The following is a 12,704-nucleotide window of genomic DNA, read 5'->3' on the forward strand; positions in this document are numbered from 1 at the left end:
ATGGATGTAAACGACGTCGGTTTAGTACAGTCTTTAAAAAACCCGTGGGTACCCATAACCCGATAGGGTAAACCCGTATAAGATTCTATTTATTCGGGTATCCAGCCTGTTTTAAACCCGCATTTTTTTAATATAAAAAGCAGATCTATGAGCTAATTATTTGACGTGGGTTTCAGGTACCCAGCGGGCTAAAGCCCAGAATTAACATCCCTAAAATTTCATATTTAGAGATCCAAAGTTTGGTTTTAACAATTTAAAGATCCATAGATCGATTACAAAATACTATTTGTAGCCATTAGATGATTTTCTCGAATCAAAAAACTTGAATTGTGCTAATTATTTTATAATTTAATATGATAATTGGATAGAAGAAGACATTAAAAGTAAAATTTGTAAATAAAATCCACTTAGGAAAAGGAAACCGACTACTTCCGGTGTAAATAAATTGTTTCTTGTTAGACAAGATTGGTTCACAGGGCAAACGTGAAAGGAATAAAAAGTTCCAAAGCAAAAACAAAACAAAGCCCTAATTTGGTAAGCCTTCAAGAGGTCCGAGTAGCTTAATTTCTTCGTTCCGATCATATGATGATGTCCGATCTTCCCCGCGATTTGGTAGAAGAAATACTCTCTAGGATTCCGGCCACATCTGTGAAACGATTACGATCTACTTGCAAACTATGGAACACTTTATTCAACAACCGAAAATTCACTGAGAAGAACTTTCGTAAAGCTCCAAAGGAGTCTATGGTTCTCATGTTGAAGGAGTGTAGGGTTCGCTCAATGAGCGTCAATCTCAACGTTGCTCCTCCATCTTTAGAGTTTAAAGGTGCACTTGGCCTGAAGGATTCTCATTCTAATACCGAACAAGTCAATATAACCAAAGTTTCTCACTGTGATGGTTTGTTGTTATGCACCACCGGAGACGATAGACTTGTGGTTTGGAATCCGTGTTTGGGGGAAACCAGGTGGATCCAACACAAAACTGGTTACGAGAGATACTCTAGGTTTTCTTTAGGGTATGAAAACAACAAATCTTGCCGTAGCTACAAAATCTTGGGATGTTGGGACCGTATTTACGATTACAAACTAAACGGCCGAGGTTTAAGGTTTGAAATCTATGACATTAACTCTGATTCATGGAAAGTTCTTGATGACCTCGCTCATGACCTCATCCTACCGGTAAATTGCGTGTCTTTAAAGGGAAACACTTACTGGTTTGGTTCTTTTGTAAACAACTTATTACTTAGTTTTGATTTTACAACTGAGAGGATTAAACATTTTTGTCTTCCGCCATCTCGGGATCATGGTTGTATCGCTCTATCAGTTGTTGGAGAAGAACGACTATCAGTGTTACAACCGATTGAGAGATCAAAGATGGAGATATTTGTTACCAATAAAGTTGATAGTGAAGCGGCTTTGTTGTGGAGCAAATCCTTTACAGTGGATTTACCCATTGGGCTTAGTTTTCCTGAGGTTTTCGCGAGTCTTTTAATTGACGAGGAGAAGAAAGTTGCCTTGTGTTGTAATTTAGCTCTGAAGACCGGCAGGAACTTGGTATACACTATTGGAGAGGACAGTGAATATTACTCAGAAATCCCTTATGTAGAATCTACAAACGAGCCGTGGTGGATAGCTGCAGAAGACAAACCATGTTGGTTGCCATTTATTTTCAGTTATGTTCCAAGTTTGGTTCAAATCTTGTAAGATAGATAGAGAGGCAAAACAAGAAAAGAAACTTAAATATAAGAAACATTTATTTTCTCTGTTTGAATAATTCAATGAATATTTTTGTTGGTAGTTTATGATTCATCTTTTCTTCCTGTTGTATAGTTTTGGTTTGGATTTGATTTGTCTTTTAAGCGAAAATAAAAATTGTCAACTGCTAGGAACCAAGACGCCATGGTTTCTTTGATGAGTAAGTTGGACTTGGACCACACCTAAGCCACAGATATACTAACGAGACACTAAGCGAAGCAGCAAGCTTGACTCGAGTCATTGCTGTTGCCAGCGAACTTTTGGCCGTATCAGCTTGTTCCGTTCTTCACTGTCTTCAGCCTTTCCCTTTGAGAGCCTCCTCTGGGCTAGACTACAAAAGACAATGACAATCATCTTGTTGTAACTCTGTCTTGAGAGGTTTTGATCCTCGCAAGTGTAATCAAAAACCCGAGGATATGCTTCTACTTCGACGTCTACAAGATGGATTCAAAATCATCAAACAGGAGGAAAATCATTTCTATTGCCAACGAAGCATTATTTTAGTAATTATCAGTTTCATATATACAACGAGATTCATCTATATTCAAACCGAGAAGGTTTGTCCAATGGTTTCAACAGTTCGCAGCAACAGTTCTCGGTAGATACATCAAAGAAACTATAAGACACGAAAATTCCTACACAAATACGTCTCTGTTTTGGAACAGAGGATTTTTTGAAACTTTTTATTATAACTACTTAATCAAAACATAAATTAAAAGTTTTTACGCATAAACTTGCGGATGGGTTTGTCTTTGTTTCGTGTGCTACAAGTCTTTTAGTCAAATTGTAGACGAATTTTCCGTTTTCTTGTATACATTGATGCTAGAGTTCCGTAATTGCTATAAATAGATAGCAGCAGTTTAGGAGTTACAAAATGAAAAAACAAAACAAAACAAAACCGCTTTGATTAATCAATTTCCATTGTTCATTTTCGATCTGCACAATGATGATGAGTCGCTGTGGAGCCAAGGCAATGGCAACTGCTGTGTCTCACAGCCATCTTTTGAACCCTAGGGTTCCTCTCGTGGCGGAAAATGTTAGGGTTCCGATGATGGGAGTCGTGAGAGATTTCAGCAAGATGACATTTGAGAAGAAGAAAACGACGGAGGAGAAAGAATCTAACGGTGGCAAGGCTGATCAAGGTAACAAAGGGGAGCAATTAATCGTTAGTTATTGGGGTGTGAAGCCGATGAAGATCACCAAAGAAGATGGAACTGAATGGAAATGGAGTTGCTTCCGGGTACATTACATATTATTATAAATCTTTGGTATTATTGGAACTCTTGGTCGATTTATATGTATGATTTGAATTTTTGTGTGGAATAATGGTAGCCATGGGAGACTTATAAATCAGATCTGACGATAGATTTGAAGAAGCATCATGTTCCATCGACATTATCGGACAAATTAGCTTATTGGACCGTTAAATCTCTTCGATGGCCTACCGATGTTTTCTTCCAGGTAACAATCTTAGGTTTCTATGATTTTATCGTTTCAAATGTTTTGTATGTTTGGACTAATCTTGCCTTCGATTTAACCGTAGAGGCGGTACGGATGCAGAGCAATGATGCTAGAAACGGTTGCAGCGGTTCCAGGAATGGTTGGAGGGATGTTAGTCCACTGCAAATCGCTTCGACGGTTTGAACAAAGCGGTGGTTGGATCAAAGCCCTACTTGAAGAAGCAGAGAACGAGAGAATGCATTTAATGACATTCATGGAAGTCGCGAAACCCAATTGGTACGAACGAGCTCTTGTGATTGCCGTTCAAGGCGTTTTTTTCAACGCTTATTTCCTCGGATACCTAATCTCTCCCAAATTTGCTCATCGTATGGTTGGATACCTTGAGGAAGAAGCAATCCACTCTTACACTGAGTTTCTTAAAGAACTCGATAACGGTAACATCGAAAACGTTCCTGCACCGGCTATTGCCATTGATTACTGGAGGCTTGAAGCAGATGCGACGCTTCGTGATGTCGTCATGGTGGTCCGTGCTGATGAAGCGCATCACCGTGACGTTAACCATTATGCATCCGTAAGTAGTGTGAATTATATTATATGAAAAAATTACTTATGTTTAAAAGATGATTAGATTTGTTTTAATGGTTTTTATAAAATTGTAGGATATTCACTACCAAGGTCGTGAGCTGAAAGAAGCTCCAGCTCCCATCGGATATCATTGAATCTGAAAAGCTTCTAGCTTTTGTTTTGTCGCTTTGATACGGTCTAGTTTTGTTTTCTTTGTTTCTAAATGAGCTTTTAATGGCTTTGTTAAAAAATTAGTGGGCCAAAGAGTAAAGCTTATTTGTGCTTAATTGCTTTCTTTTTGCTTCATAAAACAGTGTTTTGTTTTCATTCTCCTCATAAATCGGTGTTTACATGATATGTTTATGTTACATGTATACATCTAGGCAAGATAGATGTAATACATCATTCTTTTTACATTGATGATCCGAGTCTAGCCTAACTACTCTGATGGATAAGCAAACTGCAAACCATTTGTTTCTCCGCTATTCAACTGTGTGACAAAGAAATAGTTTACTTTCTAAGATCCTATGTTGGACTTTTTAGGATCCTAATCCATTACATTAGATGAACGATAGCAACGACTCTCATCCCAAAAAATCAAAATCCAGCGTGAAATTGATCTTACTGCGAATTTTAGGCCTGGGCTTTCGGTTCGGTTGGGTCCATTCAGTTTCAGTTCTTTCGGTTCTAAAATTTAGTATCCATTCGGATATTTTGAAATTTCGGTTCGGTTTCGATTCGGTTCTGGTTCTTTCGGTTTAAAATTTAGTATCCATTCGGTTATTTTGCTTATGACATTTTTTGGATATTTCGGTTATTTTTGAGTATTTTCAGATATTTTAGGATATATTTTGGTTATTTTCGAGTACATTTACTATGTTTATATATTTTCAAGTATTTTTTATTATTTGGTCTATAAATAACTAATTATTTTGAAAATATAATTGTATTTTAGATGTTTCGGTTATCCGAAATATTTCGGTTCGGTACCGAGTTGGTTACGGTTATAAAATTTAATATCTATTCGGTAATTTTTAAATTTTTGATTCGGTTCGATTCGGTACATTCGGTTCGGCTTATTTGTCCAGACCTAGCAAATTTGATATGCGATCAAGCCACATCAGTTTTGGACTGGATCTTGAATCGTTTAAAATAACCATGTATATGTCCATTAAACCCCGCTGAAAATGAAGTAGGCTTGAATCCATCATATGTAAGTTTTAGGAACCTCTAGTGATCTAAGAAAGTTGTGAATGAAGAAGTCCCATATCAAAACAAAGCCTTTGCACAATCATTCACATGATATCAAAAATTTGCACATGAGAAAAAAGCTATAACATATAGTATACATAAACACAGGAAAATATGAAATTGAAAATAGCTTTCTTTCTTCTTTGTTATATAATGTAAATCGAATGAATTTGTTAGAAAGAATCGAACAAAATTGACAAGAAATTTTAATTAGGACTAATTTTGTCTTAGTTGAAACAGAATATTAGCCAAACTGGGAATAAATAGAAAATTGGCATTTAAAAAAAAGCCCAAAAATACTAAAACACCACAACGCCCTAATAATACCCACACGATATCATTAAATTCGACCAATAAGAATTTAGCTCTTGGCCACCACGCAAGTATCTTCCATCTTGCTCTCCAAGAAAAATCTACACCGCCTTTGAATTTACATAAACACCCTCAGTCAAAGAAAAGTCATACACAAAGTCTCTCTCATGACCTCAAGGGTAACACAGTCATCTAAATATAAACCACACAAGAAACTGTTATACTTTTGTTACACGTGTCATAATCTCCTTACAAATACGTCAAGAGTTTCGATCATCAACCGTTCGTTTTCTTAGTATATAATCCTTCCTCGAGACCTGCGTGTGAAGCGTATAAGACGACAAAGTAACCAAACAGAAAAAAAAAAGATTTCTCCTACTATTTTCCTAAATTCTTGGATTTGATTTTAGATTTCGATCTTTGAACAATGATGATGACTCGCGGTGGAGCCAAGGCGGCGAAATCTCTGTTAACGGCGGCTAAACCACGTTTGTTCTCGACGATCCGTACGATTTCGTCTCACGAAGCGTTATCAGCAAGCCATCTCTTGAAGCCTGATGTTGCATCGACTTGGATCTGGACTAGAGCTCCGACGATTGGAGGTATGAGATTCGCTAGCACGATTACTTTGGGAGAGAAAACTCCGACGAAGGAAGAGGACGCGAATCAGAAGAAAACAGAGAAGGAATCCACCGGTGGAGACGCCGCCGGAGGTAATAACAAAGGAGAGAAAGGAATCGCTAGCTATTGGGGTGTTGAACCTAATAAGATTACTAAAGAAGATGGTTCTGAATGGAAGTGGAATTGTTTCAGGGTACGTTATTGATAGATTTCGTATATAGTGTAGTGTTGTTCTTCTTTGGATCTTTGAGTATATTTTGTGTGGTTTTTGCAGCCATGGGAGACTTATAATGCTGATCTGACTATAGATCTGAAGAAACATCATGTTCCTACGACGTTTCTTGATAGATTAGCTTATTGGACTGTTAAATCTCTTCGTTGGCCTACTGATTTGTTCTTCCAGGTACACTTCTTCTTCCTCCATGGAATATTTCTTACATTTTTGCTAATTTTCTGAAATGGAAAACATACAAATCTGATTTCGTCATTGATTACGTATAACCTTAAATATTTTATTTCATTCTTTTTATAGCAACTAGTCAATATGTTATTTGATTTTTGGGAATTTTGTATATTATATTGATCACTTCGTTAGTTGTTAGGATAATTGCAATTCTTGTTGCAATGGATTGTTGGTTTATTGTTGGTTTGATTGTGACATTGTGAATTATTGTTCAAAACAGAGGAGATATGGTTGTCGAGCTATGATGCTTGAGACTGTAGCAGCAGTACCTGGAATGGTTGGAGGAATGTTACTACACTGCAAATCGCTTCGACGTTTTGAGCAAAGTGGAGGATGGATTAAGGCTCTTCTTGAGGAAGCGGAGAATGAGAGAATGCATCTTATGACATTCATGGAAGTTGCGAAACCGAAATGGTACGAGAGAGCGCTTGTGATCACTGTGCAAGGAGTTTTCTTCAACGCGTATTTCCTTGGTTACCTAATCTCTCCCAAGTTTGCTCACCGTATGGTTGGATACCTTGAAGAAGAAGCAATCCATTCTTACACTGAGTTTCTCAAGGAACTTGACAAAGGTAACATTGAGAATGTTCCTGCTCCGGCTATTGCTATTGATTACTGGAGGCTTCCTGCTGATGCAACACTCCGTGATGTTGTGATTGTTGTTCGTGCTGACGAGGCTCATCACCGTGATGTCAACCATTTTGCTTCTGTAAGTGTATTTTCTTTTTCTCTATCAATGAAAGGAGACCAACTTTTTAACCTTGTGACTGATGATCATTTGTCAATTATGTGACTTTGCAGGATATTCATTACCAAGGTCGTGAACTAAAGGAAGCTCCAGCTCCAATTGGGTATCATTGATTTGATTAAAAGAAGAGCTTTTTCTCAAAAGTTTAAAACTTTGTTCTAAAGAATTTGAGTTCTTTTCACTTGTATATACATCATCATCAGCTCTACTTGAGCCAAACTTGGATTCGGCTTTCTTTGGATGTTAAAATTTGCTACGAATGTTCTGTTTTTTTTTTATTGAAAGTGGTATGGGCTTTTGGGCTTTAATATTGCTATTTTTATGGCCTGCTAATTTACTAGTATAATTTTATTTGTTTTGTAACGTTTACAAGTAGAGCAATAGTTTATAGAAGCTGTTACAACTTCCAATTATCTTGTAAGGAAACCATTGATATCATAATTTATTAAATTTTATATGGTAATAAATTTCTTATTCAGGTTTTTAAATAATTTTTCTCCATCTATTAAATATTATTGACAATTATAAATTTTCTTTTCTTCATTACAAAGAAAAAAGAGAACGCAATGGATGTGGATCCTTTATTTATGGCATGGGTCTTTATTTTCTTTCCGGGCCACAAAGCTTTCAAATATAACGCAAAAAAGAAAAGAAATTAAAAATCACTAGAATAAAACAATCATTTGTCATAGAAAAAAATCTTAAAAACAATATTATAATTTGGGTGATTATGTGTACATAACCACTTTCTTTCAAACGTATCAGAGACTCTCTCTTATGCCACCAAATTAAATTGTATAGTTGTGTCCATTATAAAAATTGGGTATCTCTATCATGCCTATTCTTTTCAATCTATCATGGCAAGTTTAGGTCAAAGTAATAGCAAATCGCAATTACCAAAAACCTTAATTATTATTTCTTTCCATTTTATATATCAGCAAAATGGTTTAGCATAAGCAAAAAGGCTTCCACATATTACCTCATCTCTCATCAATTATTAAAACCGCAGATAATAAATTATATGTCACACTAAATGTTGGAATAAAATATTTTGACTTTTCTTTATCTAAATATATCAAACTATATAGATAAATAAAGAAATAAACAAATACGTCCTAATCAGTTGCCTAGCCTTGTATCAACTGTTTCTAATATAAAGTAATGTTTTAAATTACAACGATTAATCTAGTCTCATAGTATTAAAAAACATTATAATTTGTGGCAATGTGTACTTTCTTTCCTGCATTTTCTAGATTTGAAATGATAATGATTATAATAATGAAGAAACAGTCATGGAGCCATGTTCGCTGTATATTATTTTAAAGACTATATAATATATCCAATAAACTATTATCATACGATGCAATACCTATATTATATGGTTTTCAATATAAAATAATTAAAGCTCGCAATTTTCGATATGCCTTAGTGCGTTAATGAAGGGAATTTTTTAGAGAAATTGTTAAAAATGCCCTTTTTTCAATATCTTTTTTAAAAATGCCTTTTTTGAGAGTTTATTTTTAAGTTTGTTCTATTTTAATTTTTAATGACCATTTTACCCTTATTTGAAACAAAATTAGGTTCACAAAATATGAAATATTTTTGGCGGGAAAAGTGATTCCGCAATTTTCCTGCCAAAACACTTAAAACCTTTAAAATACCTTGTAAAATTTTCCCGTAAAAATTTTTCCCGCCAAAAATTTTTTTTTGCGGGAAAAGTGATTCCGCAATTTTATTGGCGGGAAAAATTTACAAGGTATTTTAAAAGTTTTACGGAGTATTTACAAGTGTTTTGTAAGGTTTTACAATGTATTTTAAAAGGTTTTATAAGGTACTTATAAAGTTTTATAAGGTATTTATAACTTGTAAAACCTTATAAAAAACTTGTAAAACCTTATAACTTGTAAAACTTTATAAAATAGCTTGTAAAATCTTATAATATCTTATAAAGACCTTATAAATACGTTGTAAAACCTTTTAAAATACATTGTAAAACCTTATAAATACCCTGTAAAAAACCTTTAAAATACCTTGTAAACTTTTTCCGCCAAAAATTTAACGCCAAAAAAATTGTGGAATCACTTTTCCCGCAAAAGAAATTTTTTGGCGGGAAAAAAGTTTACGGGAAAATTTTACAAGGTATTTTAAAGGTTTTACAAGTTTTTACAAGTGTTTTGGCGGGAAAAATTGCGGGATCACTTTTCCCGCAAAAAAATATTTTGTATTTTGTGGACCTAATTTTGTTATATTTTCTTATATATTTGTGATATCTTTTATTAAAAGAAGGGTAATTTAGTCATTTTATACATAAAAAGGGGTATTTTTAAAAATGAACAGCCAAAAGGGGCATTTTTAAAAAAGGGTATTGAAAAAGGAGCATTTTTGTGAGTCTCCCAATTTTTTACACATATAAACGTATCTTCGCATACGACAAACAAATAAAAAAAAGATACTGTTATATAGTACAAAGTTACTTAATGTGTTTATTAAAAAAACCATTCGAATTTTTAGCCAAACAAAATAATCGCTTTATGTAATGTTTAATGGTCTGATTGTGAAATTTTCCTCTGACGGCTAGGGTTAAACGAACGATCAATACTACTGCCACGTTGGATAAAGCAATAACTCGAAAATCCACCACGTGTCACCTACATAGTCAATCAGTTAATTTTCTTTTTTATTCGTCGACAAGTTAACTAAGTTACGAAAGAGAGAGAAACCCGACAAATTTATTTGGCGGGACTCTAAACTCCGACGTGGCATTTTCGTTGCTTCAGAATTCTTTTTAACTGTCGTAAAAAGTCCTTTACGTGACCGCTCATCTCAAAAGATAAATGTAATTTAACCAATCTAAACTTGCCACATACTCAGTTTTCGCCTCTGTCACGTTTATTTTTCGTGAACGGCCGTGAGTTTAGTGTTCTCTAGATATTTTTAAGCTAAAAGAGTAGCTTCGACAAAAACAAGATCCAAGGCGACGAATAAGAAAGAGCGATCTTCCACGTGTCATGTTGATAATAACCCACGTGGAAATAGACTGAAACCACGTGGATATCTTTTGATTCGTTTGTGCACGCGCTTTGTAGGCGCGTAACGTTAAAAAAATCTGAATCTACTGGTGAGAGTTACTCCACTGTTATTAATTACTCCTGACCATTGACCAAAGATTGTTGGTGTTTTCAAATTCAATTAATTACACAAAATCTTATTTTACGTGGGGCCTTATCCATGTCACTTTCATTCTTATATTTAAAAAACAAATAACTATAATCGCTAAATATATGCATTATTTTAAAATAAAGATACCGTTTGAAAATATTGTTATTGGGTTGTGAAGTAAAAATAGAATCCTACTGTATTCCTAGTTTTCTTTTATATTCTCACGAACAATTTTGCTCTATGTACTCGTGTGTATCTTACGAATTGACGTTTTAGACCATGTCAGAATATGATAACAATGGTATTAAATAAAAATATACACCAAACTAGGTTAAATTCAGGGTTAACATTTTTTTTGTAGATGTAATATACTTTCATTTTTAATTTATCCAGATTATTAAGTAAAACTAAAATAAAATTTTAAAGAAAAATATTTTAAAAACTGGACAATAAATACTTCATATCTCGAGAGATCAATTCAAAATTTTACCATTAATTACCTTTGAAAAATAGCAAGACAAGCCAACCTTTATTTTCTTTTGGCAAATGCCAACTTTTATTTAGAGAATACATTTCTAGAGAAAATAATTTTTAAGTAGTTAATTAAAATGAGAAAAGAGCAGTGAAAGATGATTTCCACAAAAAGGGAAATAATGTGAAAGGAGAGGTGGAAACATTAAAAAAAAAATAATGCAAAAGGAGCGGTGAAAAAGCTAAGAAGCATGGAATCGCCGGTGGAGCTGCGTTTCTCGCTTCGGAAGCGGAAGCGCCTGGAATCGCTCAGAATCGTCTCCGAATCGCGATTCTCTAAATGAGCCGTTTGGAACCGCGGTGGAAGCGACGATTCGGAGTTGGAAGCGTGGTGGTGTAGATCGGAAGCGTGAACGGTGGCTACGTTATTGAAATTCGATATTTCTTAATTATATCATTTTATGTGATAATAATGATGATTTGTGTTGAATAGTCCATGAATTCGCAAAATCCAAGTGAAAATGAGATAAAACGATGATTATTAACGAAGCAAAAAAGAGTGGCGGCCATAGCTAGGGTTTTGAAAATCGTAGGGGATGAAGATGACGGTCGAATGACCATATTACCTTTTGATAATGAAAAACCAGAAAAAAAATTGCCAAATTATAAAGGATTAATGGGTTCGTACTAGTAACTTCTTAGAGAGATTTAATGCAATTTGCCAATAGTGCTACAAGAACTTTTGCAAATTCATTGCAACTAAAACTATATAACCTTATATCTGTAACCTTAAATATTAATTTATTTAATTAATGATATATAAAAGCTTTATATCAAATTTCCTGATTATTCTGTCAAACTATTTATTATATATATATATATATATACGCTTCCAACACGTACCCGCTTCTTAAATTTTTTTTAAAATGCGCTTCTCCGCTTCCAAACGCTTCCGCTTCCGCGTATCCGCTTTCGATTCCATGCAGCTTAGTGAAAAAGTAATAATTAAAAGATAAAAAAAAAAACAAAACAAAAGAAGAGGTAAGAGCAATTCCACATTGGCAGCTAACTGTGGACCCCACAGTTCTCGGAAGTTCCGTGACCGCGACTTGAGTGAATAAGGTCCCACATGCATTTCCCTCTCTTTTAATCTCAGCCATTGGATCGTTTCTTGAACGAACGGCTCAGATCAACCGGTCGGGTGCCAACTCAACGCTTTTTTTTTTTTTTTTTTTGTGGGATGACGCTTTCTGCCAAGTCAGATTGTTTACAAAAAAGTGGAAGAAAAAAAAATATAATAGAAAATGATCTAACGGTTGTGAGAGCATTTAGCTATTGGCAACAAATGGTATTGGCCGTTGATATGTAACTAATGAGTTAAATTATTTTAGATTGTGGTGGGACCTGTTTCCTTACTGTATTAGGTTTTATTGTTTAGCTTCTATTCCCTTATTGAATTATAAAAATCTTGAGACTATTATATGGTTTATTACTATTTTAGAAATATCCAAATATGACCAGATTTAATTAGTTGTTATAGAAGATTATAGTTATGTCAATTTGACTAATCTAACCTAAGAATTATCAATATTTGATTTACATGTTTCCCATTTAGATTATTTTTTAGTTATATATTGAAAATTGTTGATTAATAAATCTCTTTTTTATTAGTTAAAAATAGAGATATATCTAATATCTTACTTGACATTTTTCCCTTTTTAAGATTCTAAGAATTAAAAGTTTTAAAAATCAATTTTGCAAAGCTGGCATCTTTGAAAAGGTAAATTTAATTAACAGCTTTTATTGCATGCACACAAAAATTTAATAAATATTACATAAATCAGTAAGAGGGAAAGTAAATAGTTAACTATTTATTTACATGAGTTCTAAACAAAATTA

The 12,704-nt window shown here is 34.1% G+C and overlaps 3 protein-coding genes across 3 annotated transcripts; all 3 read left to right on the forward strand.

Moving 5' to 3' along the window:
* Nucleotides 1-552: 552 nt before the first annotated feature.
* LOC9319424 (F-box protein At3g22700) lies at nt 553-1,676 on the forward strand. The gene is given in 2 exon segments (XM_002883311.2): nt 553-1,535; nt 1,537-1,676. Coding segments are annotated over 2 exon segments (1,023 nt in total). The 5' UTR covers nt 553-582; the 3' UTR covers nt 1,607-1,676.
* Nucleotides 1,677-2,639: 963 nt separating this feature from the next.
* On the forward strand, nt 2,640-4,201 carry LOC9319425 (ubiquinol oxidase 1b, mitochondrial). Its single transcript, XM_002883312.2, has 4 exons — nt 2,640-2,995; nt 3,088-3,216; nt 3,299-3,787; nt 3,876-4,201. The coding sequence occupies exons 1-4, from the start codon at nt 2,699-2,701 to the stop codon at nt 3,933-3,935; spliced, it is 975 nt and encodes a 324-aa protein (XP_002883358.1). The 5' UTR covers nt 2,640-2,698; the 3' UTR covers nt 3,936-4,201.
* Nucleotides 4,202-5,401: 1,200 nt separating this feature from the next.
* On the forward strand, nt 5,402-7,485 carry LOC9319426 (ubiquinol oxidase 1a, mitochondrial). The gene is made up of 4 exons (XM_021031054.1): nt 5,402-6,157; nt 6,239-6,367; nt 6,648-7,136; nt 7,229-7,485. Exons 1-4 carry the CDS (start codon nt 5,771-5,773, stop codon nt 7,286-7,288), a joined length of 1,065 nt encoding a protein of 354 aa, XP_020886713.1. The 5' UTR covers nt 5,402-5,770; the 3' UTR covers nt 7,289-7,485.
* Nucleotides 7,486-12,704: the final 5,219 nt, after the last annotated feature.

The sequence above is a fragment of the Arabidopsis lyrata genome (assembly GCF_000004255.2).
Source record: "Arabidopsis lyrata subsp. lyrata unplaced genomic scaffold ARALYscaffold_3, whole genome shotgun sequence".
Lineage (NCBI taxonomy): Eukaryota > Viridiplantae > Streptophyta > Magnoliopsida > Brassicales > Brassicaceae > Arabidopsis > Arabidopsis lyrata.

Excerpts from the sequence above, each read along its gene's own strand:
- LOC9319425 (XM_002883312.2), top strand. The coding sequence starts at position 2,699 with ATGATGATGAGTCGCTGTGGAGCCAAGGCAATGGCAACTGCTGTGTCT. Across the intron at positions 2,996-3,087 it reads GGAAATGGAGTTGCTTCCGG|CCATGGGAGACTTATAAATC; the intron begins GTACATTACATA and ends GAATAATGGTAG. Across the intron at positions 3,788-3,875 it reads ACGTTAACCATTATGCATCC|GATATTCACTACCAAGGTCG; the intron begins GTAAGTAGTGTG and ends ATAAAATTGTAG.
- LOC9319426 (XM_021031054.1), top strand. The coding sequence starts at position 5,771 with ATGATGATGACTCGCGGTGGAGCCAAGGCGGCGAAATCTCTGTTAACG. Across the intron at positions 6,368-6,647 it reads CTACTGATTTGTTCTTCCAG|AGGAGATATGGTTGTCGAGC; the intron begins GTACACTTCTTC and ends TGTTCAAAACAG. Across the intron at positions 7,137-7,228 it reads ATGTCAACCATTTTGCTTCT|GATATTCATTACCAAGGTCG; the intron begins GTAAGTGTATTT and ends GTGACTTTGCAG.